Source organism: Parasteatoda tepidariorum, chromosome 2, assembly GCF_043381705.1.
Source record: "Parasteatoda tepidariorum isolate YZ-2023 chromosome 2, CAS_Ptep_4.0, whole genome shotgun sequence".
Classification (NCBI taxonomy): domain Eukaryota; kingdom Metazoa; phylum Arthropoda; class Arachnida; order Araneae; family Theridiidae; genus Parasteatoda; species Parasteatoda tepidariorum.
Window position 1 is genome coordinate 27,867,486 of NC_092205.1, and position 26,137 is coordinate 27,893,622.

The 26,137-nt window shown below is 28.2% G+C and overlaps 1 protein-coding gene across 1 annotated transcript in view; it reads left to right on the forward strand.

Moving 5' to 3' along the window:
• Positions 1-3,995: 3,995 nt before the first annotated feature.
• LOC107436264 (dual specificity tyrosine-phosphorylation-regulated kinase 1B) overlaps positions 3,996-26,137 on the forward strand; it is a gene marked incomplete in the record, with an annotated part of 76,687 nt that continues 54,545 nt past the window's right edge. Inside the window, 1 exon segment of the mRNA XM_071177375.1 lies at positions 3,996-5,269. Coding sequence (XP_071033476.1) covers positions 5,173-5,269 — 97 coding nt within the window.

Here is a 26,137-nt window from a genome sequence, read left to right on the forward strand (position 1 = left end):
TGTTTAGTTCTTTCCTAAAACAAACTAGATGTGAAATAGTTTTACTACCAGCCTTTTCTTTTTTTTCCGGAATACAAACAGCCCTGTGTGTAGCGTTCCTTTTGAGACAAAGTCTTAATTAAAAGAGATTAATTGTTTCTGCCTTTAAACATGTATGCCTCATTTTTCCTCCATTTCCACGAATTTTACAATCGGTGGTTGCAACATGCTAAATTTTTCAATTCGCCAGAAAGTACCAAAACCAATGCTATAAAATAAAACGACAAAAAAAACATTCTATCGTTTAGATTATATAATAAAGAACTTTCCTAGTGCCGAAACAAAGAGTACGAAGGAAAATGAGGTACAAAAGTAAAATTACAAACAAGTTGCAGAAAGGAAAAAAATGGTTTAACTTATTTCTTGTTACCAGTTTTCTTGCTTGTTTGTAATTTTTCTTTTGCACTTTCTTATTTTCTAATTCTATGTTTCGACACAGAAGATTCTTGATTATAGAACTGAAACTATAGCATAGGGTGCAACATTACCACTTGTCAGCTCACTGTTGATCAAATACTTAAGGAAGGCAAATAAGTCTCATATTTTAAAATGTTCAGATTTAAATTAAACTATGATGAAGCCTCACTGAAATCGAAGTGTTTTGTATTAGAATTTTTCTTCTATTTAGAAAAAAAATATGCTGATTCATCAACTTTTTACCTACAAAATAATTTTTTCTATAAATGTTTCTGTAAATGTGTTTTAAGTAACAAGCAGTACAGTGCCAAGAACAAAATCTTACCCCCTTACAGTTTACGGTGTGGAAAGCAGCTTTTTTTTTTTGGGTGTTGAACTAGTGTGAGGCAAATATTTACATTTTGTCTAAAAGATCTGTTAGAAATAAACCTTGTTACATCATAAAATGAAAAAACTGCACTAAAAGAGAAAATAGAGATCAAAACATTCATTTTCATTCAGTGCTTATGCCAATCAATTTTCTTCAAATTTATACAAACAGTAGTGATTTTAAAACTTGGGAGCACATTCAACTAGCTGTGGTTAGAGACTGATTCATACCCCCCTTTTTTTTCAACTTTAAAACGTCCATTGTCAAACATATATTTTTTCAATGCAATTTATCTTGGGACTATTTGTAAGTTTCAAAATTGCACTAGGTGGAACTTTCTCAATGTTGTTCTAAGAAACTTATAGAAAGAAAAGTTCCATACAAACTTATCCAGAAGAAAAGTGCTCATAGAATAAATGAACTGAGTGAATAGAGTGAGTTTCCAGTATTTTTACAATGACTATTTTTTTATTACTTTGCTTTTATTAAAAGTAAAATTATATCACAAAGAAATTTAAAAAAACTTAAAAGTATTTTTATTTTTTAAGAGAATGCAATAGTAATTTTTAAAAAATAAATGAATTATGGAACATTTCTCCTTTCTAGGGCTCCCTAAATTCTTTATCAACTTTCTTGAAAGCTGAAATGACAAAAATATAAGAATCAATAAGCAATATCCATTTTAAATACTAAATAAATTATGGGACACTCTTCTTTTTCTTGGGCTCTCTAAATTCTTTAAAAACTGAAATGGCAAAATATAAGAATCAATAAGCAATAGTATTTTTAAAAATTAAATAAATTTAGGCTGCTTGGAATTCTTTAAACACTTTTATCATGTTCTTGAAAGCTGAAATGACAAAAATATAAGAATCAGAACATGAAAAGTCACAGTTCAAATAAAAAAAATATTCTAAGATCCCGAGTTGCAGTCATAACTAGGTTATGGTAAGTAACAGTTTTGAATTTTTTTTAATATTTCTTAATTAGGTATTATAGTGTCTTTACTAAAAGATTTGCAACTTTTAATTAGCCATTTTTTGTTTAATTCACATATTTTGTTGACATATTGAAAAATTTTCATTAAGAAGTTTTAAAAGATAATAGTTTTTAGGTGAAAAAAGTATCTAACAATACTTTTAATAATTTAACTAACAAAATGCTTATTTTATTTATCTTATTATTAGACCATGGGAAAATAAATACCAAACTGAGAATAAGCCATGTTCTGTTTCAATGCATTTTTAGTACAGCAGGTGTACACGCCTTTTTTTTCTTGAAAATTTAAGCATGTACTTTAATTTACAAATTTATATAATAACTCTTATAAGTTATTATATTTAGTTAAATGTGAATTTATGATATGCTAGAACAAAATTTCACATAGGTCCCTTAATTTTTATGGTTTATTTTTTCATTTCTCTGCCCTTAAATGTCATTGAGTATTTAAAATTATTTTTTATGATTTTCTTGAGTTTTTACCTTAAAAAGCCAAACCAGATTTATGATTATCATTTCTCTAATGGATATTAATAATTAAAGAAAAATATTGATAACTATTAACAGCAGGAAAAACTTTTAAGTACAGCAACAACTAATCGTGAATTTCGACTCCGCCCATTCAAAAATTAACGTTAAACATAAAATTTTGCTAAATATCAAGAGTTTTTTTAAAAAAAAATTGTTAAGAAGCTTAAGTTTTCTAAAATGTGGCATTGCGTGAACAAGGCTCAGGTTCATTTATGAGGTTTGTGGTGAGTTCAAAAAGGAAAAATATTATCAATTTCTTTGAAGATTCTCTTTAATTATTCTTTATAGTTAAGAAGGATAATTTTTTATTCAGTTTGTTAAATTATGTCTTGTTAAACATGAAATTTCAACAGTTAAAAACCTTATTATTTTTTGAAATTTCTTTAAGCTTTTCTATTAGAGCTTCTTTTGAAATTTAATTGGGAGCAATTTGATTACATTATTTCAAAAATAATAATTCAGCAGGTTAGAATGATTCGATTATATAAAGTCTTTGCTTAAAAACCAGTTATAGGAATTATCTGATGAAAATAAATAGTAGAGGAACAAACAGTGGCACCTTTTTTACTTTGTAATAGAAATCCATTTTTCAAAATAATTCTCAATAAATATTCTGAAAATAGTTGAAAAGTTTTTTAGGGAAATTTTTTTTTAAAAAAGATTAAAAACTTTACACTATTTTTGCTTTGAACTATATTTACATTCTATATATATAATTGCTATAACATATCTAAAATAAGTACTTTTCTTAAAAGAAATTTTAATTTATATTACAAATCTTTGTATTTATTACACTTCTAATGTCAGACGTTATCTCCAAGAAAAGTTATTTATATTATTTTTTAATGAATTAATAATTGACTAAATAAGCAAAAATTAAGTTTGTTTTAAATACATTTTCATGAATTTAATTATGTTTTCTAACTTTAGCATAGTAAGAGTTAGAAATAATTTCAAAATATAAAATTTACACACCTAAAAAAATGTGTTTATAGAGGTTACAAATGAAGGGACTGCTAGACCTCTGCCTGGATTTTACTTATATGAGCTACATATTGAAATAGTGACAAATAAATATACAAAGAGGTCCTATAATATTTTATATTGGGGGGGGGGGCTGTAAAGGCTGTGCCTTAGCTATGAAAGGGGGATAAAGAAATGTATAAAAATATGAGTAAATTTAATTAAGGTATTAATTAAACACATAATTATACAAAACTTATTCAAATATTTTTTGAGTAATAGTTTATTAATTTATTAGCTAGGATTGTATTGTATCTTAAATAAAAAGCATTGCATATACATTTTAAAAATACATTAGATAATTATAAAATATGAAACTAACAAAAATTAATGATAACAATAAATTAATACATTTCATTTATTTGGTTAAATATTATTTTAACAGAACTAATATAATATTATATTAGCTAATAAAATGTATATATATATAAATTTAAATAATTATAACTAAATAGAATTTAATAAAAAGTAGCGAAAAGATATATAAACATGAATAATTATCAGGAAAAAATTTATATATTTATAAATATTGGAAATTTTCAAAAAATAACCAATTTTTTCTACATTAATACAAGTATTGAGTATCTACTTATTCTTCTTTTAATGAATGAAAATCTTTTTCTAAAGTTGAAAGGGGAATAATATTTACTTTGGAGAAAAGAAAGAGGTGACGGACAGAGGAACAAATTTGTAGATCTGTCCACTAGTTGGCATTAGTGGTGAGATTACCTTTGTTCTGATGCCGCAGAGCCAACAGCCAATCACGGCGTGCGTCACAGCAAGGGCGATGCCTCATCACACATGACTCAACCCCGCCCCTTCCTCCCAGCCCGGCGTCCCGCTTTTGAATCGGGAGCGAAACTGCTGAATCGATATTAGCTCTACATCTCATCTGTTATTATTCCGATTAATATCCTCAGGATATCTTTCAAGTCTTCCTTCAACTTGATGATCTTCAAGGATTTTGTGTCCGAGCATCCATCTTTCAATCAGATTCGTTTTTGAAGTGCTTCCCTCGATTCCTTGTTCGCGCCAGCAGAAGATATTGCTGGCATCCATGTTGACAAGAACTGGGCTCGCCCGGTCACAGTCAGCTGGCGTTGTTTTGTGGCTCTGATATTGTCTGGGGATTCTTCGTTTCGATGGATTGAGCCTTCTATAACTAATCTAAACAACAGTTTAGATGAATTATTTTATCCACGGATTGATTGCAGACCAAAGGATTACTCAAAATGTGTTTGTGTTCAGTGCATTTACATTCCAAGAAATCGCTTTCTTGCTTGTTATGAGTGTCTGTGTACTTGGGAAGATGAAATTCTTGGTCAGTTGTGTATCGTAGGAAACACAGTGTTATTGTTGGGTTGTGCGAACAACTCGCATCTCTTTCTGTAAGGTGACTATGCGCTTTCTTTTATATATACATTAACACATTTACAACCGAATTATTTATCTTAAAAGTGTAAAATCATGCGAAGGTCCTGACGTTGTGGTTAGGCATGGCCTCCGGCGTGTCTGTGTTTTGAAGTTTCGGGATATCGATCGGTTCTGGTGCTCTTGCCCGTACTGAAATAATAACAAAAAAGTGAACAAAACTTCCGCAATACTAAACCATCGTCTGGAGACTCCATTTTTGCTACCGATTCTTGTTCATTTTACTGTATTAGATGTTAGCTTCTTAAAAGTTACGATGTGAGGTGATGTGTTGTGCGAGGGACATAATGTCGCATTACGCTTTAAGTAGGTGTTGTTGAGAGAATATATTATTGTTTAGTGTGGAAACGTTAAGCGGCCCCATGAATAAGCCGGACATCTCTGTGACTGGTGGCCAGCTGATTGACTGGGCCAAGGAGCAACAGCAGCTGCTCTTCCTAGACAGCGCCCGCGGTGACCGTAAGTCATTATTACTGCTTTTTTTTAAAAATCTTAGAATTATATATATATTTTTTTAAATCTTAGAATTATAATTAATTTAAACAAGTAAGTTAAAATAGGAAATTAAATAATTTTAATTATGACAATTCGACTTATTTATTTTCATTGCATTTTAAAAATAATGTTTCTCTATTTGTCTAAAGACGTCAAAATTTGAAATTACTGCTTTTACAGGGAAGGATTATGATTATTTTACTCAATATATTGTAGATCAACATCTATTTTTGATAATATACATATTGCTTATAAATAATATCTTTAGAAGTAGGCACATTAGGTTTGCAGAATACTTCTCTGTACTTGCAGTATAGTGTTTTTTTTTTTTTTTTTTAATATTTTCAAAACTGAAGCTATAAGAGCTTGACTGAAGAACCATTTGTATTTGTGTATAATCTAATATAAACAAAGCCTATTGAATTCAGTCCATTTATAAGCTGAAAATTGCAGATTTGTATGGAGTGTTTCAAGTGATATTCTGACGTTTGAAATGTTTATCTATATTTCAAGTGTTAAGGATAATATCCAAAAACACTCCTGGCGCATATACATGTTGTAATGCGAGGATGCTACAAAAATAAAAAAATAAATTCGAATATTATATAATTAGAATAGAATAGATTATTAGATTTAAAAATATTCCCTCAAGTATCCTAAGTGTATAATAATTTTTTGGTGAGCAAGTAAAAAAAAAATTTAAATATTTTTTTTAGTATGCTATTTTTTATCATTCAACCAAAGCTAAATTTGGGAATATTCCCTTATGGTACTTTTTTGCTCCAACTAAAATTTCTGGGTGCCAATTGAAATTGATTGGAATTTAACTTAAAAGAAAATGTGTAACGGATTTCGAGGATATTCCCATATCGTGATCTGTAGTGCCAACTCAAAATGGATTTTAAAGAAATTTTTTTAAAAAACATATAGAGGAGAGGGTGCGAGTTATACCCTTCGAGTTGGTCTCCTTCTGTGATATTTTTTTTAGTTCCTCGCATACTAGTGCCAAGCTGGAGATCATGGTAACGAAGTCTTCCATGACTTTTTCTGGTTGACTACAAGTTAAACGATTCAGTTATGCAATTTTTTTTCTTTCTTTTCTGTTTGAGGTCATTTCTACATGGGGGATATTTCTGTGATGTGATCTGTTATGCCAAATACAATTGCCTAAGTGCCAAATAGATTTTGAGCTTGCAAATTTAAAAAAACAAGTCGATGTTTGCCAGACGGTGGCTGCGAATTATACCTTTCGAGTTGGCCTCTTTCTGTGATATTTTTTTATTTTCTCGCGGGCCTCTGCCCGGCAGTTGCCGAGACTTGGTTATTGATCTGCCACAGATCACGATACGGAAATCTCCCCTCTACATGGTGGTTCCTAAAACTTGGGAATTAATTTGACGCAGGTATCAATACGGAAATCTTTCTGAGAAATATATTTTGAGTCTTATCAGTCTAATCACGTAGAATCACTAGAAGTGTTGATCTATATCAGGGGTTTCCAACTTACATGAGGCCTGGGGCCGCAATTAAAAGCAGCAGTCAAATGGTGGGCCACAGCTTTATCAAAATTCTGTGTAGGACTCTTTTAAGTTTGAAGGAACATTATATTACTGTCAGATTTTTATTAAGTTGTACAAAACAAAAGTTTTGAATTACAAATTAAAATAAGCAATAGATTTTTAAAAATATTTAATTGCATATTAAAAAATTCTGGCTACAAAATTTAAAAATGTAAATAATTTCGTCCAAAATGAGTGGTTTCAAAAAGTTAAATCGGAGTATTTCTTAGAAAATTTCTGATACACACATGCTAAATTATATTCACAAAATACTATTAAAAACAGAATTAAAAAAAAGAACAACATACACAATTATTTATAGGACTCTTTTATGTTTGAAGGAACATTAAATATTACTGTCAGATTATTACCAAGTTGTTCAAAACAAAAGTATTGAATTACAAATAATAATTATTATTTTCTTGAATAAATATTTTCTTGGATGCAAAACTTGAGAAATTTTTTTTTTGTACCTTTGGTATATTACATTTCACAGAAACAAATAAAAAAGTATTTTAAACCAAAATAGATTTTTTACGAAAATTTTCCTCAAAAAATGACAACTTATACATTATAGTTTGCGGGCCGCAGAATAAGGCTTCACGGCCCACAGTCCGCCAGTTGGTAATTACCAATCTAAATCGTTGTAACAATGTAATATGTTCAATAACAGCTTATATATACCCCAATTTAATTCTTATAATATTACTTCTTTGCAATTAAAATGTAAATGAAAGTTAAAAGAGAACTAGTTGTAACATTTTTTGTACAAGATGCGATTCAAAATCAATGATAAGGGATCATTGATTTTGAATCGCATCTGGTTTAAGCTTAATTGTCAGTGGTATCCCATTCAGTCTTTTTTTTGTGAGTTGTAGATTAAAAGTGAATATCATTTTCTGAGAAACTATACAGGGTTGGATTTTTAAATCAAATTCAAGTTTTTCTCAGGTCAGTGGTAAAAAGTTGAGAAACTCAAGTAAAAAATAGTAAAAGTTGAAAAAAATTGACAAAACTTTGTATTAGTTTTTTGAAGATGTGTGGGAAATTTTTTCTTGGCAGTCTTACGTAATTTTAGAATAATTGGGTTTTTGTTATTAAATCTATCCTCTTTTTGGCTTCAAATTTCTGAATTTTTGATTTAATGCATTTAAGTTTCTTTTTCTATACTAAAATGCTGTGTTCCAAATCAGTTCGACTTTTGTATTTATATTGAGTATATGCATTCAACTGCCAACTTTTTGTACAATACTATCCTATAGTTTCAATGTTGTGTTAAGATTTTTTTAATGATAAATTTTATTTTAAAATTAGGAAAAAAATTAATTTTATACGTTACAGATTTCATTTAACTTGAAAATTTATCCAGAAATACCTTTCATTATTTCAAAAAATTCTGGAACATTATTGCATCGGTTCAGATTCTCTATTTCCCAATGTATGGTTCGCATAACATTTTATTTTAAAGAAAAAGCTACTGTAAAAGCTAAAGTGACACCTATCGGAAAGAATATTAGATCAAATAAATAGATGAAGAAAATTGTTTCAGGAATATTGTTTGTGAGTCTAACCAGTTATTATTATTCAAATTAGAGTAGCTTCTAACATTTTCAATATTAATATCAGTCTTGAAAATATTTTAAGCCAAAATATCATTATTTTGTTCTAAGATTTTTATTTTAGAATGTACCTGTTTCCATCAACTGTACCTTTTGTTTAGAATATCAGTTGAGCCAAAGCATCTCCCATCATTCAAGTTAAAGTAGTTTTCTTACACCCAAAAGCTTCCTATCAGAGGCATCAAAGGTGTGTGGGGCAAACTCCTTAAAAAGATGCCCCTGAAAAGTGGATGCACATATTTATAAACATTTAAAGAATTACAAAAGAGAAAAAAGAAGTACATATTTAAACATGCTTTCAAATAAATATTTTCGCTGCTTAAACCCCTTTAAAAAATCAAGGCAGTTGTCCTGATTATTTTTTCATTCATAAAAGGATATCAGAATGTATGAAAAATAAAATTAAAATCCATTTTGAAGATATTTTTTACCTGTGTATAGGTAATTTAGTGCTGTTAAAATCAGTGGTTGTGCCTACTCACTATAACATGTCAAATAATCTAAAAATCAGTAATTTTTCAAATAAAACTCTTCTTGTTTTTAAATTCTTTGTTTTCTCTATTAGTAATAAGAATGTTAAATTCAATAGGTATATATTAATAAGAAAAGGAATATATATTAAATTATTGATAAAGAGATAGACAATCCTAATAATCTTGATCTAGTAATCTAAAATCTTGGGGTTCTAAGGACCTGCATTCTAGCAGAATTATGATGAACCACGGTAGGCTCTGCTCAGAAATACTCAGCAGGTTTATTTTTCAAATAAGGCCCACTTGAGAAAAACGATCGCTATACCCTCCAAGTAGGTTTTTTTCTTTTCTTCAGATCTTATAGTTTCCAATCAATTTTCTTTGCAATCATTAAACCTAATTGTTCTTTAAAATTATTAACTTATTGTTTTGTAAATATAACTTCTTTACAAAATTATGTGTTGTAAAATATATTTCTGTATTCTGATTTCCACAAGCAATATTTAATATGAATGAACTCATTATATGAAAAAAATAAAGTTATGTGCACTCCAGTCTATAAATCGACTTTTCAAATTCCCAAAATTTTAAGACGACCAGGGGGTTGACTTATGCATCAGTAATGAAGTCAAAATTTCATTGATCAGGAAATATTATCACATTCCATTATCACAATGAGATATGATCATGATCTCCGTATCAGTATCTTTTATCTGATCTTATCAAATTAACCCTTTCGAAAACTATTATTAATAAAATACAGTTAATTTTGGCATTTTCTCTCTTCATATTTCGTTTGCATATTAATAATTTTTTTTTAGAAACATAATTTTAGATTTACATTTAGAAAAACTGCCATCTGAAGAATGAAGAAATTCTACACTTTTTAAAAGATTTTACACTAACATTTGAATCATTATCTTGCCACCTGTCTAGTATCATTTGACCAATTGCCTCGCAGCATTTGTTAATGCATCTTTAAGGGCAAATGTATCCTATCCAAAGAGAACAGTGTGAGGTATTTTACTTTGAAAAAATTTCATAGACTTATTAATTATTTTAATTTTAATATTCATATTTTGTTTTTCCAGTAATCGACATTTCACCTTATTAGCAGGTCAACTTAAACCCTGGTATACATAGTGCATGATTTAAGAAAAACATGTGAATTATAAGACATTACTTATCTAAAAAACAAATTATGTGTAACATGCAGACACATTACACTTATAATTTATTTGGATCGTAAACCCTTCAAGGTTTGTTAAAATATATGAACAGATATATATTGCGTATATCCAATTTTTAAAAATGAATATGGTGATATACAATATATTTAGACAAAGAATACGGAAATAAATTTTTCAGTTCGAAAAAATTCATCTGTAATGAGTATTTTAAAAGTTCAGGCCAAAATATTCCCATTTTATTTTTGAGATTTCTATTATGGATTGTGCTTATTTCCATTTACTGTATCTTTTTTCAAAAATCTATGTTTAAAGATGTTTGGAATATTGGATCCATAATTAAAAATATCAGTTGAGAGCCAAAATATCCGATATCTAATTGGTCAATTATTCACTGCTTCTCTTATGACAGGTGAACTAGAAAGAGTATTTTCCAATTTATAATTAGAAATTATATATATATAATTTATAATTGTGAATTATATATAATTTATAATTGTGAAATCGCTTATAAACAAAAATGTAAAAAATAGTTTTTGGTATGTTTAAACATTTTAATGTGCAATAGACTTTCTAATTCTAATATTTTAAATTTTTAGTTTAATAATGTTGTCATGACACTTGGGAATAAGTTTATATTTTACATTTAAACGAGTACCTACCAAAAATGTATTTTATTTAATATTTGTGAATCTTATTTAATAATTACAAAAGAAAGATTAAATTATTTAGTGAACCTATTATGAAATTTATTAATGGAATTTGAATGCATACATATCTTGGTTGTTCATAATTTCCATTCATGCACAATTATTAAATTTATTGAGCATTTCTACATGTTCAAATTATATATCTGGAACACATAGAAAAAAATATTTAATATTTTTTTTCCATTCGTTTCAAAAGCAAAAAGTATAATAAAAATAAAAAGTTGATAATATTTTTGGAAGTTGCAAGAGACATAAGAAATTCATCCATTGAGAAACACAAAAGAATATACCACGTGCTGCAAAAAGATATGTGCATCCCTTTTCAGGAATTTATACAATGCTTATAGAAATTCCATTAATTAATTTAAAGGCAAATTATGTGTTTATTTATAATTTAATATTTATCTCATAACATTCTGCTATACATTTTACAAAGAATCATTTCAGTAACTTTATTATTAATCAATACATTATATATTTTGAAAGCAAAAAAATTAGTGAAATGTTTATTCTTATAGCCATTTCTTTTACTAGACCCTTTAGTAATAATCAAACAATATGACAATATAAAATAAAAGCTGTGAATAAGGAAGAAAAGTAAAGATCAGTTAATTTTGATCAGGCACATTTTTTACCCTTGCATGTACGTCGGGATTAAAAAAATCCAATCAGAAATGCCATAAAATACTGATTAAGTAAGCAACCTTAAAATTATGTCATGTGGGCGAGTAATCTGTGTAAAAGAAGAGGGAAAGAGCCTAAATGTTACAGTATTTTTATTGTATGTATTTAAATTTTATATAAAAAAAAAAAATTAAGAATTTTAATAAGAAATGAAGTTAGCTTTTTTTTTTTTACTCTCCTAGTCATGCTTATTTTTATTAAAAAAGAATGCATTACTAAGGGAATAAATAATAAGTCCCAATCAGAAATGAATTAAAATTTAAAAAGTTTAATTCATCCTTTTAAACTGACTTGCCACTAGTGCTTTATTTTTTATAATATCCCTTTGTTAATGATGCAAAAATAATTGATGAAGTAAATGCATAATCTGCCTTTACTTCATTAATTATTTTTCTTGTTTAGTAGTTGTTAATGCCTAATACTACTTAGCTTAATATTTAATGCCTTTGCTTCGTTATCAAAAAAATTGTTATTTTCGATGTAATGTTAATGTCATTTTTCTTTGACCCATTAATAATAGGTATGTTCATGTGTTATCATTAATTGGCAAAGAAAAAGATCAAAGTCAATGAATATTTTTTATTCGAACATGTATGTTGTTTGCTTACATGCTTTATTGGGCATTTAAAGAGTGTGAGAATTTTCAAACACTGATAACTAGGACTCGCCAAGATGAGTCCAGTCCAGGAAAAGTAATCTAGTTTTTTTCGAATTGGGCTATTTGAAAATACGCATTTGTATACAATACACACCAACGTTTTTTTTTCCCCTTCACATTTTATCATTTTTAATCAATTTTCTTTTTAAATATCATACCTAATTGTTCTTTGAAATTATCAACTTATTGTTTTATAAATTTAACTCTCAACTTTTTATACAAAATTTTATGAAGTAAAATGTTTCACTAATCTGATTTTTGAAATTAAAATTTAATATAAATGAATTAAAAATAAAGTACAGATAAAAAAAAACACTGCTTATCTATAAAACAGATTAAGTGTAACATGCATACACATTACACTAATCCATATAAAATGTTGCATAATTTATTTAGGTTGAAAACTCTTTTGGGTTTGTTAGGATAAACCACTGTGTGTAAATTATATATGTACAATGTTTCAAAATATGATGTAGGATATTTTTCGGCATAGACTGCAGAAAAAAAAATTTTCAGTTTAAAACAGATATCTGCAATTAAGTAAGTATCTTTAAAGATTAGACCAAAATATCCCCATTATTTTATTTCAAATGCTTAGGGTCGGAAAAGTAGAAAAAAAGTTTCTGATGTGTTTAAGTATATCCAATAAAGCGAGACTTTCTGATAATAAAATTTTTTTTGTGTGAAGAAATATTCCTGACCCTTGAGATAAAGTTTATATTTTAAATTTTAACGAGAAACAAAAGTGTGATTAATTTTTATTGGGGGAAAATTTGCTTATTACAAAAGAAAGATTGAATTATTTAGTGAACGTATAATGGAATTATTTATTAATGGAATGTGAATGTATTTTATAGTTTTTTCATATGTTTCAAAAAATAAAATGTATAAGAAAAAAATAGAAGTTAATAATTTTTTGTAACTTAAAAAAATTAAAGAGGAATTGATAACTCTTTAACCCTAAAACCGTTGCCTGTTATGTTTTATTTTCTTCCCTCAAAAAAGTAATAATATATTTGACTTTAGTAATATTGATTGGATCTCCCTTTAATATTTTTCCAGTTTTTGAAAAACTTTCTTTCCTATTTCTGGGCAGTCAAATAAACGACATATCGTCGTATGTTATTGCGGGGGAAATTTTTTCCCAATTTCTTACTTTACAAATATTCCTTCGTTATTAATGTCATCATTCTTCACTTCCTCTCATCTTATTCATTTCTAAAATGAATATTCTTTGGCGCCAACGTGTCCTAATTTTAGAACGAATATGCCTCTAATTTTCTTTTCTCTCCCCTACGTCCGTCGAATTTCGTATATTTATTACGCAATCAATCCGATCCAATATATGTATATTGAGTTGCCAATGTCCAGAAGAATCCAAAACTGCCTTACCATTCCGGGAATACCGAAAGCAGGCTTTTTTTTTTTTAATATTTATTCTTTTATGTATTTTTCGATTAAGTTGTGTTATAGATCGAAACAGACTGTCTCTCGGCTCTCATCGATTTTGTTCCGGTGTCCCTGACCCCTCTTTTTAAAGGTCGTGCGATAAGCTGAATTGGATGATGAGGTGGAATTCCGTCTGCTTCAAACGATGCGAACTCATAACTAATACGTTGTCGTTTTTAAACTCGCGTCATTTATTAGTGTATTGTTCCCTCTCCAGTTTAATTTTTTTTATTATTTTTAAACTGCGTTCTTCGATCTGAAAAACTAGACTGCGGGGGAATTCCTGGTCCAAAGAATTCTCGCGACGGAATAAGGTCATTGTCCTTCTCCAGTATAATCTCGTCTGCCAGCCTTTTATTTATTTTCTAAACTTAGCGTCTGCTTAGTTTCAAAAATTTTAAATTCTGTTTATTAAGGAGTCTAAACATAGGGTTATTATTTTTGAATTTTTTTTCTTTCCCTGCATGATCAAATGTTAACTCTTTGCTATTAAGTAAATGACCCAGCTCGAAATTCACTTTTTTTTTTTCCTTTTGATAAAAGAGGAAGAATTAATAATTAACGAAGACTTGCGTAAGGAAAAATTTCAAATAAGTTCTCGACAGTTTAAGGAATTTTTTTAACTTTGCTATGCAATAGAATGACATAACCATTTATCTGTATGCCATAAATGGACATATTAATCCAAGGAAGACAACTGATTATGTTAAAAATATTTATAATATCAGTAATAAAACATTTCCATCGCTATAGAAATGGCATTGCAAAAAGTTAAAAAAAACTTTTATACTTAAATAAAATAGTACAAGAATGAAACAAACTTAATTTTTTAAATTTTTTAAAATTATTTAACATAAATGGTAAGATTAATTATGTTACAATATTTTAAATGTTAAATATACTTCTCAAAAATTAGAACTAAATAATTATATTGACAATATCCCATTATTTTGGTTGCATGAGAAGCTTCAGATGTTATTAAACATTTGTATGCAGCTACTTGCAGGGTTTGTTTAAAAGAATGTTCAGCATTTAGATTTGTGTATAGTAAAATATTTTTATAGATATATTTTTATGTTCTGCTATGGCAGGATTTTGATTTGTGTTTTTGGTCTCTTTTGCTTTTTTAAGACATTTTATATAGATTTTTTAGGAATTTTTTTTTTGTTTTTGGAATATTTAGTAAATTTTTTAGAAATCTAGCTCATTTTTACAAATTTTGTCTAACATTGATGAACTAGGTATTTTAAATCACCGTGCGATTCGCCAGCTATTTGACTAATCTTTGAATTTTGCATATCCGTATGAAATACAACAAAAGGATGTAGGTACTTTTATTTGCAACTTTATTCATTGCAACTTTAATAAACTTCATCAGACTTACATGGAATTTACATTTAAATTTCTCTTAATATGCTTGTTTTAATACAAATATATTTTAAATGAAATTTTGGGAAAGAAATGACGTTACAGATTAAACTTAGATAGTAACTAAGAATTTTTAAGGCATTTTTCGCTGTTTTTAAGAACATATATATATANTTTATATATATATATATATTGTGAATTTTGAGATCATCAAGATATTTTAAATGAACATTTTTTTTCCAACTCTAAATAAATTCAATTCCCTTAAGTTAATTTGTTATGTAAATATATTAGAATGTTTATTTATTTTAAGTATTATAGTCATTTCTTCAATCTGGGAAAATATTTCTAAATAAATTGTAGTTGTATAAAATGCAGTTGTATTTTTATTTTATTCTTTTTACGTAATATGTAGAATCAATTTTATACCTAATAATAATAGTATGTAAGGATAAAATATAATGGTGGTATACGTGAAATCAATCTTAGTAATCGAATACATGCTTCAGAAGTACAAGAAATTTAATAAATTTTCTGTCAAGTTCAATTTTGCGCAAATGTTATCCCTTTAAATAAATGGCAAACGAGGAATGATTTTTCAAAATTTTTTAGAGACAAAAACTTTGGGGGCGCAGCAAAATAAAATTCGTTGATATCAGTTTAATTTACTTATAGCTCTAATTAGAACAGTTAATTAACATATAAAAATATAGTTACTGAGGAAACCGGGATTAGTTGAATAGCATAGTTATCCACTTTTCAATTTCTATTTATTATCTCATTAAAAGAAATTATTCATATTATTTGATTTTTCTCTATAAGACAATCGCATATAATTCTCATCTTTTGAAAATGTTCTGTTGGAAATTTTTCATGTTAATTAATTAAAAAAAGAAAGAAAAAACTCTGAACAGTGGACCAACGAAACCTAAGGCTACAGTACCTTAGTTCACCTAATGGGCACGTTGGACTTCGTAACAAAATTATACATTGAAAAAATAAAAAATGCTATTTAATCCAGTAATCCCATTGCCTAGTTTCTTTAAAAATACATTTTTCGTCTTAAATATTCAAGACTTACAAAATAGTCTTCAATTGTAAAAAACGAAAAATTAATTTACTCCTTACAGTTATTTACTGAATTTTATTAAATGCAAATTTATGGCGTAAATACTAATGGAATTTGCAAAACAAAGCATGGTGTAATAGTTTAAAAAATTCATAAGTAAATTAATGTCCCCAAAGGGCAAATCAAATAATAGCTGTGCAATAAAAAGTCTGATATTTCTTGAAAAGGGTTCAGGAAGAAAAAAAAAAAGAGTTATAACTTCATGCACTATTACTTTATCAAAATTTGATAGGTATAAAAAAATATTTTCATCCCCTAAATTTAATTCACTACTGAGCAGGTGTTGAAATATTCAAACACAATCTCAAAATTTTAAGGTAATAAAACTTTTGTTCCTTTTTGAAAAGAGTAAAGTTTGATAATGTTGATTAGTTTATTTTTAAATCTAAATACATAGCAATTTTCTTGTGTAATTTTGAATAGTACATATATGGATACGAGATATTCTGTTTAAAATGTCTTCCCCCCCTCCCCTTGTTATCTATTCAAAATTTTGTTCCAGATTGACAAAAAGTAAAAGGCAATATTTCTGTCAAATTTTATTATTTAATGTGAATAAAATTTAGTATATTTATTTAGAGTCTTTCTGTAGGATAGGTTCTTTAACTTAAAAACTCTATAAAATATCCAAAATAATACCTACAATAAAGTTTCGCTGAATTATATTTTTAGTGGATATTTTTATATCTTGTGAATTTAAATAACTGCTGATATTTACGAAATTTAAGATCTAACCTTTAATGAAATAAAATTATAGTTAGTTTTAAACATTTTAAAATTATGCACACTAACAGTGCTTAAACTACCGACACATCAAAAACAAATTAATAAAAAATTTTAACTTATATTATCCCTAAAATCCTTTCTTGAAAGTTTTTTTTTTTTAAATGTTTTTCTAAAATTGTTCAGAGATAAGAGGAGAAGGGGGAAAAAAAAGAAAAAACACCCGTTGCACTATTTGTAGCTCACGTGTCTAGTTATTAGTAGATAGAGTATTTCCCTGCATTTTAATCCATTCATAACAACAAGTTGTGAAAGCGAAACTGACGATATGCCTTCAATGAACGTGTTGAGTCGCTTATCTCCCTCATTCAGAAAACGCATTGCTTGCTCAGAATTCAATCTGTATACGTAGCCCATAAAAATCGGCGTTGTTTCAACTTCCCACTCCTTTTTATTCGAAGGGGGGTTGTTGCGTGGTGGAAATATCATATGCTCGTTTGACCTTTTAACCACCAACTGTGAAGAAGTTTCTTCTAGTGCGAGGGCGGAAGGACTTTCTGACTTGAGAGGAGAAAGTAGTGAGGGGAGGGGAATGCCGATTTTGCTGTTACTTCTCCTGGTTCTTCCGGAAAAGTGTGGGAGTTTGTGTGAAATACCTATTGAGCGAATGATAAACATGAGTAGTAATACAAAGTAACACTTAACTTATACTGCTTTATTCCAAGAAAACATTAACTTAACATTTTAAATTAGCTCTTCTTTTTTCTTCTTTTTTATTGCAATTTTGATTACTTTGCCCATTTATAAACGGAATTCTAGTTATTTATTTAGAAATACTCTTTGATCTTGTATATTAATAGTTAACTGGTTAGTAAAATATCATATATATGCAAATTTTGTATTATAACTTTACAGTTGATGCAATAATAAATATATTTGTACGAAATTGTACTGAAACCATTATAAAAACGAATTACGTATCAATATCACACGGGCACTCTCTCGCATATTTAAACGTTTTATGTTAAAAATTTATTTGGTTAATATTCATGAACTAGGAAACCATTATAAATTAAATGAATTCGCCCACTTCTTTAACATTTAATTAATTCCAAAACTAAATCAATTTGGTTTTTGAATTTATAAATAAATATTTTTTATTAATCCATTTGGTAATCTCGATTTTTATATAGTAATTTTTTTATAATATTCTTTATAGTAATATTTTTGTTCCCATTACTATAAATATTAGTAATAATAATTTTCATAAGAAATGTTTTTGGTCTCTCTAACCCAGTTTAAAAATGTAATGGCGATTTAGTACATTGACCTAGTTTAGTCACATCAACCTACTATTATTCCATGTTTCTTGAATTTTATTTGAGTGTTGGTATTTTCCAGTTTCAAGCTGAATCTTTTCGTTTTAAAAGCCGATAATTGCAAGAGAAGCATTTTTCTGAATAAAATATAGGATTTTGATCAATTGCATCTGGCAGATCTTACGGAAGAAGTACCAATGATGGTCAGAACTAAAAAAGTTATTGCCTTTTTCATGTTCAAAAATTTAGTGAAGGGGTTGATATAATTTTAGACGACGATCTGAGCACCATAAGTATGCATTTTACTCATTATTTTAGTGTATCCATAAATTGAAAATTACATTCCCATGCAAACAACTGACCTTCTGTAAAATAATTCATAACTACGAAATAAAATAATTCAAAATTTATTATTAACTAGGAAGCAATGGAATTGAGTTTCAAAAATTTTAAAATTTGTGCAAACGATTTTAGAAATGTTTAATTTTGAAAGCGTTTTATCCTGATTTATATTAATTCTAAATTTTTCGTGAGGTTATAAAATGAGACATATTTTTTAAAGTATAAATTATTCATCTTTTTTCCTTGTGTAAGTTGGGGAAAATGAGATTCATACTAATTTTAATAAATTATAAAGTTTGGATTGATAATGTTAGCCATGTGTTGTAAGGAGCAAGCGGCTTTAGTTAAGGCTCTATAGGCTCGTTCTATAATCAGTCTGGTTTTGAAAACTTCTAACATAACATTGGGCACCTGAATCAAGTTAATTCCTTTTTCTACAGCGTGGACGGTGTTGTTTTATTGAATGAGACGCCTGGAATATAAGTATGCAGTTCATCTCAAGGTCTCTTTTTTTTTTCAATAAAGATTGAAGGGGAAAAAATAGGGAAAATCCTTTTCACTCTCAGACAAAGGGGGAAAAAGAGAGCTAAAAGCGCACTGTTACCTTTGGCCTTTCGGAAAAGGCGACGACGTCACCGACGGTAGCTGCATCCGATCTGTGTGTGTGCGGGGGTGGTGAGGGAGACTGTATCGATCCTCATCTACACTGGGGTCAGTCACATCGTTCTAGGTAACTGTAGTTCTCGTTTCGTCCTGGCGGCGGCGTTTAAACTTCTTCGCCAGACAATGCGCGGTGGCAACCTTGAGCCGTGTAATCTGAATATAAGCATGGGAGAACTGGAATAGCCTATTTATTATTGGAGTGCAGGGGTCGATTCAGGTTTTATTTTTTGGGGCCTATTTTTGTGAAAACTTAATATAAAAACATTCAGTTGTATAAATGACTATATTTTATGAATATCAAAAATATTTCAAAATAAGTATATGCTGCAATTAGATCATTTATTCTTGGCTTGATCATACTGTCAAATAAAGATTTAGGGATAGTAATTAGTTATCTACAGTACATACGTACATCAAAGAATTTTAAAACAAAAATTAAGTAGTGGTTTATTTTTTTAAATTTTGTGGAGGGACCAATTTTAAAAATTAGAATTTTGGGAAAAGACCGTATTTCCTCCCTAGAATTTGAATTTTTTAAGGGTCGCAAAACGGTTCAAATTGTTGCCTGGAGTGATCCTTGAGTGTGTTATTCTATGATTTATGCATTCCAATTAATGAGTCCTAATTATTTTCTATGCTAATATTGGAGGTTATTTTGTCAAATAAAGATTTGGAGATAATTAGACATCTACAGTACACACGTACATCAAATAATTTTAAAACAAAAATTAAGTAGTGGTTTATTTTTTTAATTTTGTGAAGGGACCTATTTTAAAAATAAGAATTTTGGGAAAAGACCGTACTTCCTCCCTATAATTTTTTTTTTTTTTTTTTTAAGGGTCGCAAAACGGTCCAAATTTGTGCCTGGAGTTATCCTTGGGTGTGTTATTCTATGATTTATGCCTTCCAATTAATGAGTCCTAATTATTTTATATGCTAATATTGGAAGTTATTTTCGTATAAAAAAATTTGAAGATTATTGTACTTTTTGTTCGAACTTTGGAAAGCAATTATTTTGCAACAGACTTGAATCTTCGAAAACAGACAACATGAGACGAGAGGCTCAAGTTTCTTTCACAGAGAAAATAAATATTAGAGATTCTCTTTAAAAAAAAAAAAAAATTTTTTTTTTTGAATGATTGCCATCTTAATCTAGTTTAATTAATATATATATATTTTTTAGCTCTTGTCAGATACGACAGACAAGCAAATTTTTAATGTATAGAATTATTTAAAATTATATTGAACTTATTAAAAGTGATATTGTAGATAAAAATTTAACCAGTTGAAAAAAATCTTTAAAAAAAATATTTATAATAGTAATTAGAAATTTACTAATGAACATAAATAATTCTGTGTGCAGTTATCAACTATATTAAATTAAAAACTGAATATGCCGAAAAACTGAAAAATATATAAATACGCATCAGTTACAGAGATGTAAATGCACGTATTTATTTTGAAACATAAGGATAAATCTCATTTAAATATGAGTTATTATAAAAAAATTTCTTAAGCCCTCACTTTCTTGACACAAATTGTCTCTCTTCACCGTGCTCCTATCCTTCTTGTCACTTGTCACGCTATATTATGTAAACATATGCTAGAAGTTCAGAGACGAAACATATTTATAGACTCTATTTTTTTATACTTTTTTAATGGCATTTGTGAATATAACAATATCATTGATTAAATGTTTATTTTAATTGAAAAAAACATAAAAAGCTAATTTTTTTTTCTTTTTTTATCCAGTTTTTGCAGTGTCATGAAATTTTTTTAAAATTTGGTTTAAAATACATCTATTATAAATTATTTCTCATGCGATTTCTTCTGAAAAGTGGTTATGGTTTCCTATGTTTATTAAAATTACAAAATTAAAATTATTTTGTACGAGAAAATATCTTAAAGTGATCGCTTGTTTTAAATTGATTTTCCATTTTAGCATTAATTATATTTAGTTCAATTAATGAACTTGAAATTATTTATTGCAGTTCTTTTCCAAAAATTGCTCTTATTTATAAGCACGAGTTAAACTTTCATAGATTGAAAATCTGTGCTTTGAAATTCTTATAAAATTCACTCTTTTTAACCTTCATCTAGTAAAATTTTGACATATTTTTTCCCATCTGTATCACAAAATGCAATGCAGATTTAAAAAAATATTTTCTACGAAAAGGAAGGGAAGAAAATATAGTATGGACTTACGTTAAGATTAAATCAAAACCCCTAGTTATGACGCGAGAGTCTGATCCAAATTTACCACAAATTTAGGAAAACTTGCAATTAATGAACAATTTAGAAAACAGGAAAAACTCTAACGGTTTGCCTCAAATTTAAGTTGCCTGTCTTTTTGCATATTTTTCTGAATTGTTGAGTTTTTCAACTAAGTACTTTGAAGTTTTATTTTTATTCCATTTTTTTTCTTCTTTTCCTTTTTATTTTTCGGAACTTCTTTCTTCGTATTTTCTTTTTTCGGAATTAACTGATTTGAAATTATTAATAAATAAGTAAAAGCTCTGTTCCTTTATTTTGTAAAATTCAATTAACGATTTTTGTTGTTGTTAGCCATAGTATTAATTTCAAGTAATTAGTCTAACACTATTTATATGAAACTATTTAATTGGAATAAAATAATCGTTTACCAGTGACATATAAAGGGCATACTTTACCCCTTCCCCATTTAATCCTTTTGAAAAGAAGAGCGTAATGCAGTACCTAGATGGGTGAAAAAAAATCTTTATTTGCTTAAAAGGAGGAGTCATTGAAACTGTATTTCATAATAGTGTTCATAATTGAATAGTACTCATAAATATTTAAATTCATATCTAAAATTCAGTTTTATGTAATTGCATGCGGATAGTATCCTTTAGTAAATTTATTTCAATATTAAGGTTGTTTGAAAATCATATTTTCTTCCTTTATAAAATATTTCGCTAAAGCGAAGTATTTACTTGGAAAAATTTTTTTTTAATTACCCCATGAAAATAATATATACTAGTATCAGATTGTAAGTTTTAGTTCATTTAATAGTTAAGAACTGAATCCCTCGCCCTCCACTTAGCACACTTGACACTAATTATATGTTATCAGCAATTTAAAATTACCGCGAAAAAAATATTTCAATCAGAATCAGATCAACTTCCTGTGGGCAATTAGCTATCGGCTTTTTTTATTTCTCATCAATCATATAAATATAAGAAGGATCGATTTTATTCGGATCTCAACTCTTCCCACGCATTCACATTGCTCCTCTAAAAATAGACATTTTTTTTCCTTCTCTTTTCCCAACTAAAAATATATATACACACAATCCGGAGACGCGACGTTCTTGTCACCCCCTTCCCCTTCCATTCTTGGCCTCGTCGAGCGGTCTGAGGAACCGCTCGCAAAAACCCTTCTCTTTGTTGGTGAAGGGGAAGATTGAATGATAGAGGCGTGGGCGTTAGGTAAGGGGAAGAAGTGTGAGGGTGGATCAGCTGTTGCTAGAGGGTCACGCGACTGTCAGAGAGAGAGAGAGACAAAAGTTAATGAGGAAGAAGGTATGTTACGTACGGATGCGTGCATGCTTAATGTTTTTGTTGTGGACTTCACTTAACAATTCAGCATAACAAACGAATAAATAAAAATACTTTTATTTACAAAAAAAAAGAAAAATTCATTTTTAAAGATGGCCCACAAAATTATTTGTCGCTTGAGTTAATTTCCATATTAAAAAAATTTTTTAAATATTTTATTTTTTAAAAATAAAATAAAAATTTATATTTGGATGAAATATTACTTGTTTATGAAATTAAATTTTAATTAATCATTCTTTTTTATTTTATTTATTTAGTGTTTTAGTGGAAACATGAATTAGAATTTAAAAATTTCTTTTTGTGAATTTTGTTTATAGCCTATAAACCAATGTAATGTAATTTCATACAACTTTAATATCGTATCGTTCATAATTAGCCCTGTTACAGTAACTTATGAGATCTTTGAATTCTTTTCTTAGTTTAAAATTTTTATATCGTTCGAGTGCCTGTTTAAGAGAAATTTCCTCCGACAAGGGACTCTTCACATATAAATTTAATCCTAAAAATTTATCTTTTACGTATTTTCTCGTGAAGAGTATCGTATTTCATCGTTTTACCTGAAAAATGAACTTCTTAAAATGTTTTAAAAATAGATTCTTCACAAATTTCGTACTTAAAAAACGCGAAATCTATAACGTTATTAATTTACGAGTTTTGTTTAATTATAACTGAAAATTGCGTTAACTATTGTCAACTATGCGTACATTATTGTTTTGGGAGTGTTATAACCTTTCATAAGTAGCTTTTTATAACTTTTAGAACTAATTAGGCATTTTATTTTCAAAGACTTAAAGCAACAAAATTATGTAGACGATGTAACACTTGCAGTTCTGGAAACTTAAGTGTTGGAATGTTTTATCAGTAATTCAAAGGCATTTCAGTGCTTTATTTTTTTTTATTTTCTCGGAGGGAAAAAAGGAATAGACGCTAAACATAAATAGTAACTGGGTTACTGATCAGAAGATCCAAATTTCACATATTTTCAAATCAAATCGAATCCATGTAATCAATATCACATCGTAACAGTATAATTTAGTCTTCCTATGATCCGTTATTTCATAAAAAATATAGTAATCTTATTTCTCGCCCTTTTGAATAACGTACAACTCACTCTTATATATCGATGAACCTGAACATCTCGAAAAGAAATATTTAGAACATTTTATAAAGTATATTCTTTTTTTGTTTACATTTAGAACAGTGTTTCCCAACGTGGGGCCCACGCCCCACTGGGGGGCAATTTGATTGTTAAGGGGGCAATTCGAAAATGAACTCGACAAGAGTTTAACCCTTTTGCTCCGGGCCATTTAAATGCAATGCTAGAGTTGGGTGCCAAAATTGAAAGAAAAAAGCAAATTCTAAAATAATTGCGGCCAATAAATATTATGTGACTTAGCGATTTTTTAAGCGACAAACCTGAAATGAAGTATCTGTTAACAGTCGATGGTAAAGCATTTGTGAGTTATTTAGCCGATATCTTTGAAAAACTAAATATATTAAATAAGCAACAAATGAAACTCTTGTTGATGCAAAAGCGAAGATATTTGGTTTCATTACCCATATTGAGTTATGTCAGAAATATATTAACAACAAAAATGATACCTCTGTACTTGTTATTGAAAATTATCATCTGAAAATTTCATCGACTGATTTACAAGAAAGATTTTCTGATTTAAAACAAATTGATTTTCCAACACGGATGATACAGTCAATGTTACTGAATTTGTTTGATATATAAAATATGCAGTATCAAGAAGAACTCGCAGAAATGCAAAATTATGAGTCAGTTAAAATTTTATTTAATATAAAAGGAGTGATGGCATGGCTTTGTGAGAAAACAGAAATCAAATACCTAAATTCAACCAAATGTGCACGAAAACTATTGTTACAGTTTCCATCTTCATATTTAGCTGAATGTGGATTTAGTTCTGTAAATGATTTACTGGTAAAAAAAAGAAAAAGGAAATCGCCTGGATGTAATACAACGGGGAGACTTGAGACTGAAGCTAACCAAATTGGAACCTGACATAAAATCTCTGTGCAGCAAGCTCAAGGATCTCAATAAATTAAAATATTAAATTATTATAGAAAAATCTTTATTAAAATTATTTCGAATTTTAGTTCTTTATATGTTTTGAAAATTTACTTACTGTTAACAATTTCCTAGTGAATTATTCCTGAAACCTGTCATTTAAGTTTCTTAAGTGAACAATTCTATTTTTTAATATTAAAAATTATGTATATGTTACATAGGGGGGCATAAGAATTTTAGAAAGGCTTAGGTGGGACATGGCACAAAAAAGATTGAGAAACACTGATTTAGAAAGATCTGAAAGGGTTTAATGCTTACTACTGAAAGATATCGAAATTTAAGAAAAATAGCTTATAGCTTGCAGAGAGGGACAATTAAAAAATTAATTGGGTACTTGCAACTCAAGAAGTGAAGTAATTTTATCTAACCATGTGATTTAAATCAGATTCAATTGGTTTCCTGTAAGCGACGTCACGCGTATGTGTCGAACCTGATTGGCTTCTAATCGACAAATGCCGCGGTTTACCTACGATGATGGCAGTTGAAGGTATTTAATTGAAAGGTTCAGTGGTTCAAATCAAAATTTAAATAAAAATGAAATTAAAAGTGCAAAAATGAATACTAAATAAAGAAAAATGCGTGATTAACAACAGTATTACATTGTTAGTCATTTCGGATTGATGATTTAATTTTGTAAAAAAATGTTTTTTTTTCTTCCTTTTTAAATTTATACTGACTAACATTGATTTACGGCTCTGTAAATTATGCTGAAAGAAAGGCATTTTTCAAAAATCTAAAAAATCTTTTTTATGCAAAATATTTTGATGAGCAACGTAAAAATATCAGTCATTAGTTTATTTATTTTTAATATATAAAGATGAATAATAGCATTTCTAAAATTTTTTCTTGTCTGTCTTCTCCCCTCTGGTGGTTCAGTTTGATTGTGAAGTGCTAGGTAACCCCCTATATTTTTTGTTCTTTTGCCTGGAGAGCTATGTAGGAGAATTTAGGGCCATTAATGATCTGAGCACCTTTCCCCTCACAAAAATCTTTCTTTTAACACTAGAAGGACTGAAACTTGGTATATACCTATATTGCCCAAAAGCAGTCATAATGACAGCACTGTGAAAGAATAACTAATGTGTAAAGAAATTTGTTTAATTAATTTTTAATATTATTTACAGTTATATAACAAGTTATTAGTAAATATTAACAATAAAAAAATTTACTTCACTTGGAAAGAAAATATTAATTTATGCAATGAAAAAGTAGTTAAAAAGCAGTCAAAATGACTTCCTTTAGGCAACCTAGGGTTAAAAAGTTAATCGATAATGTTGTTAAT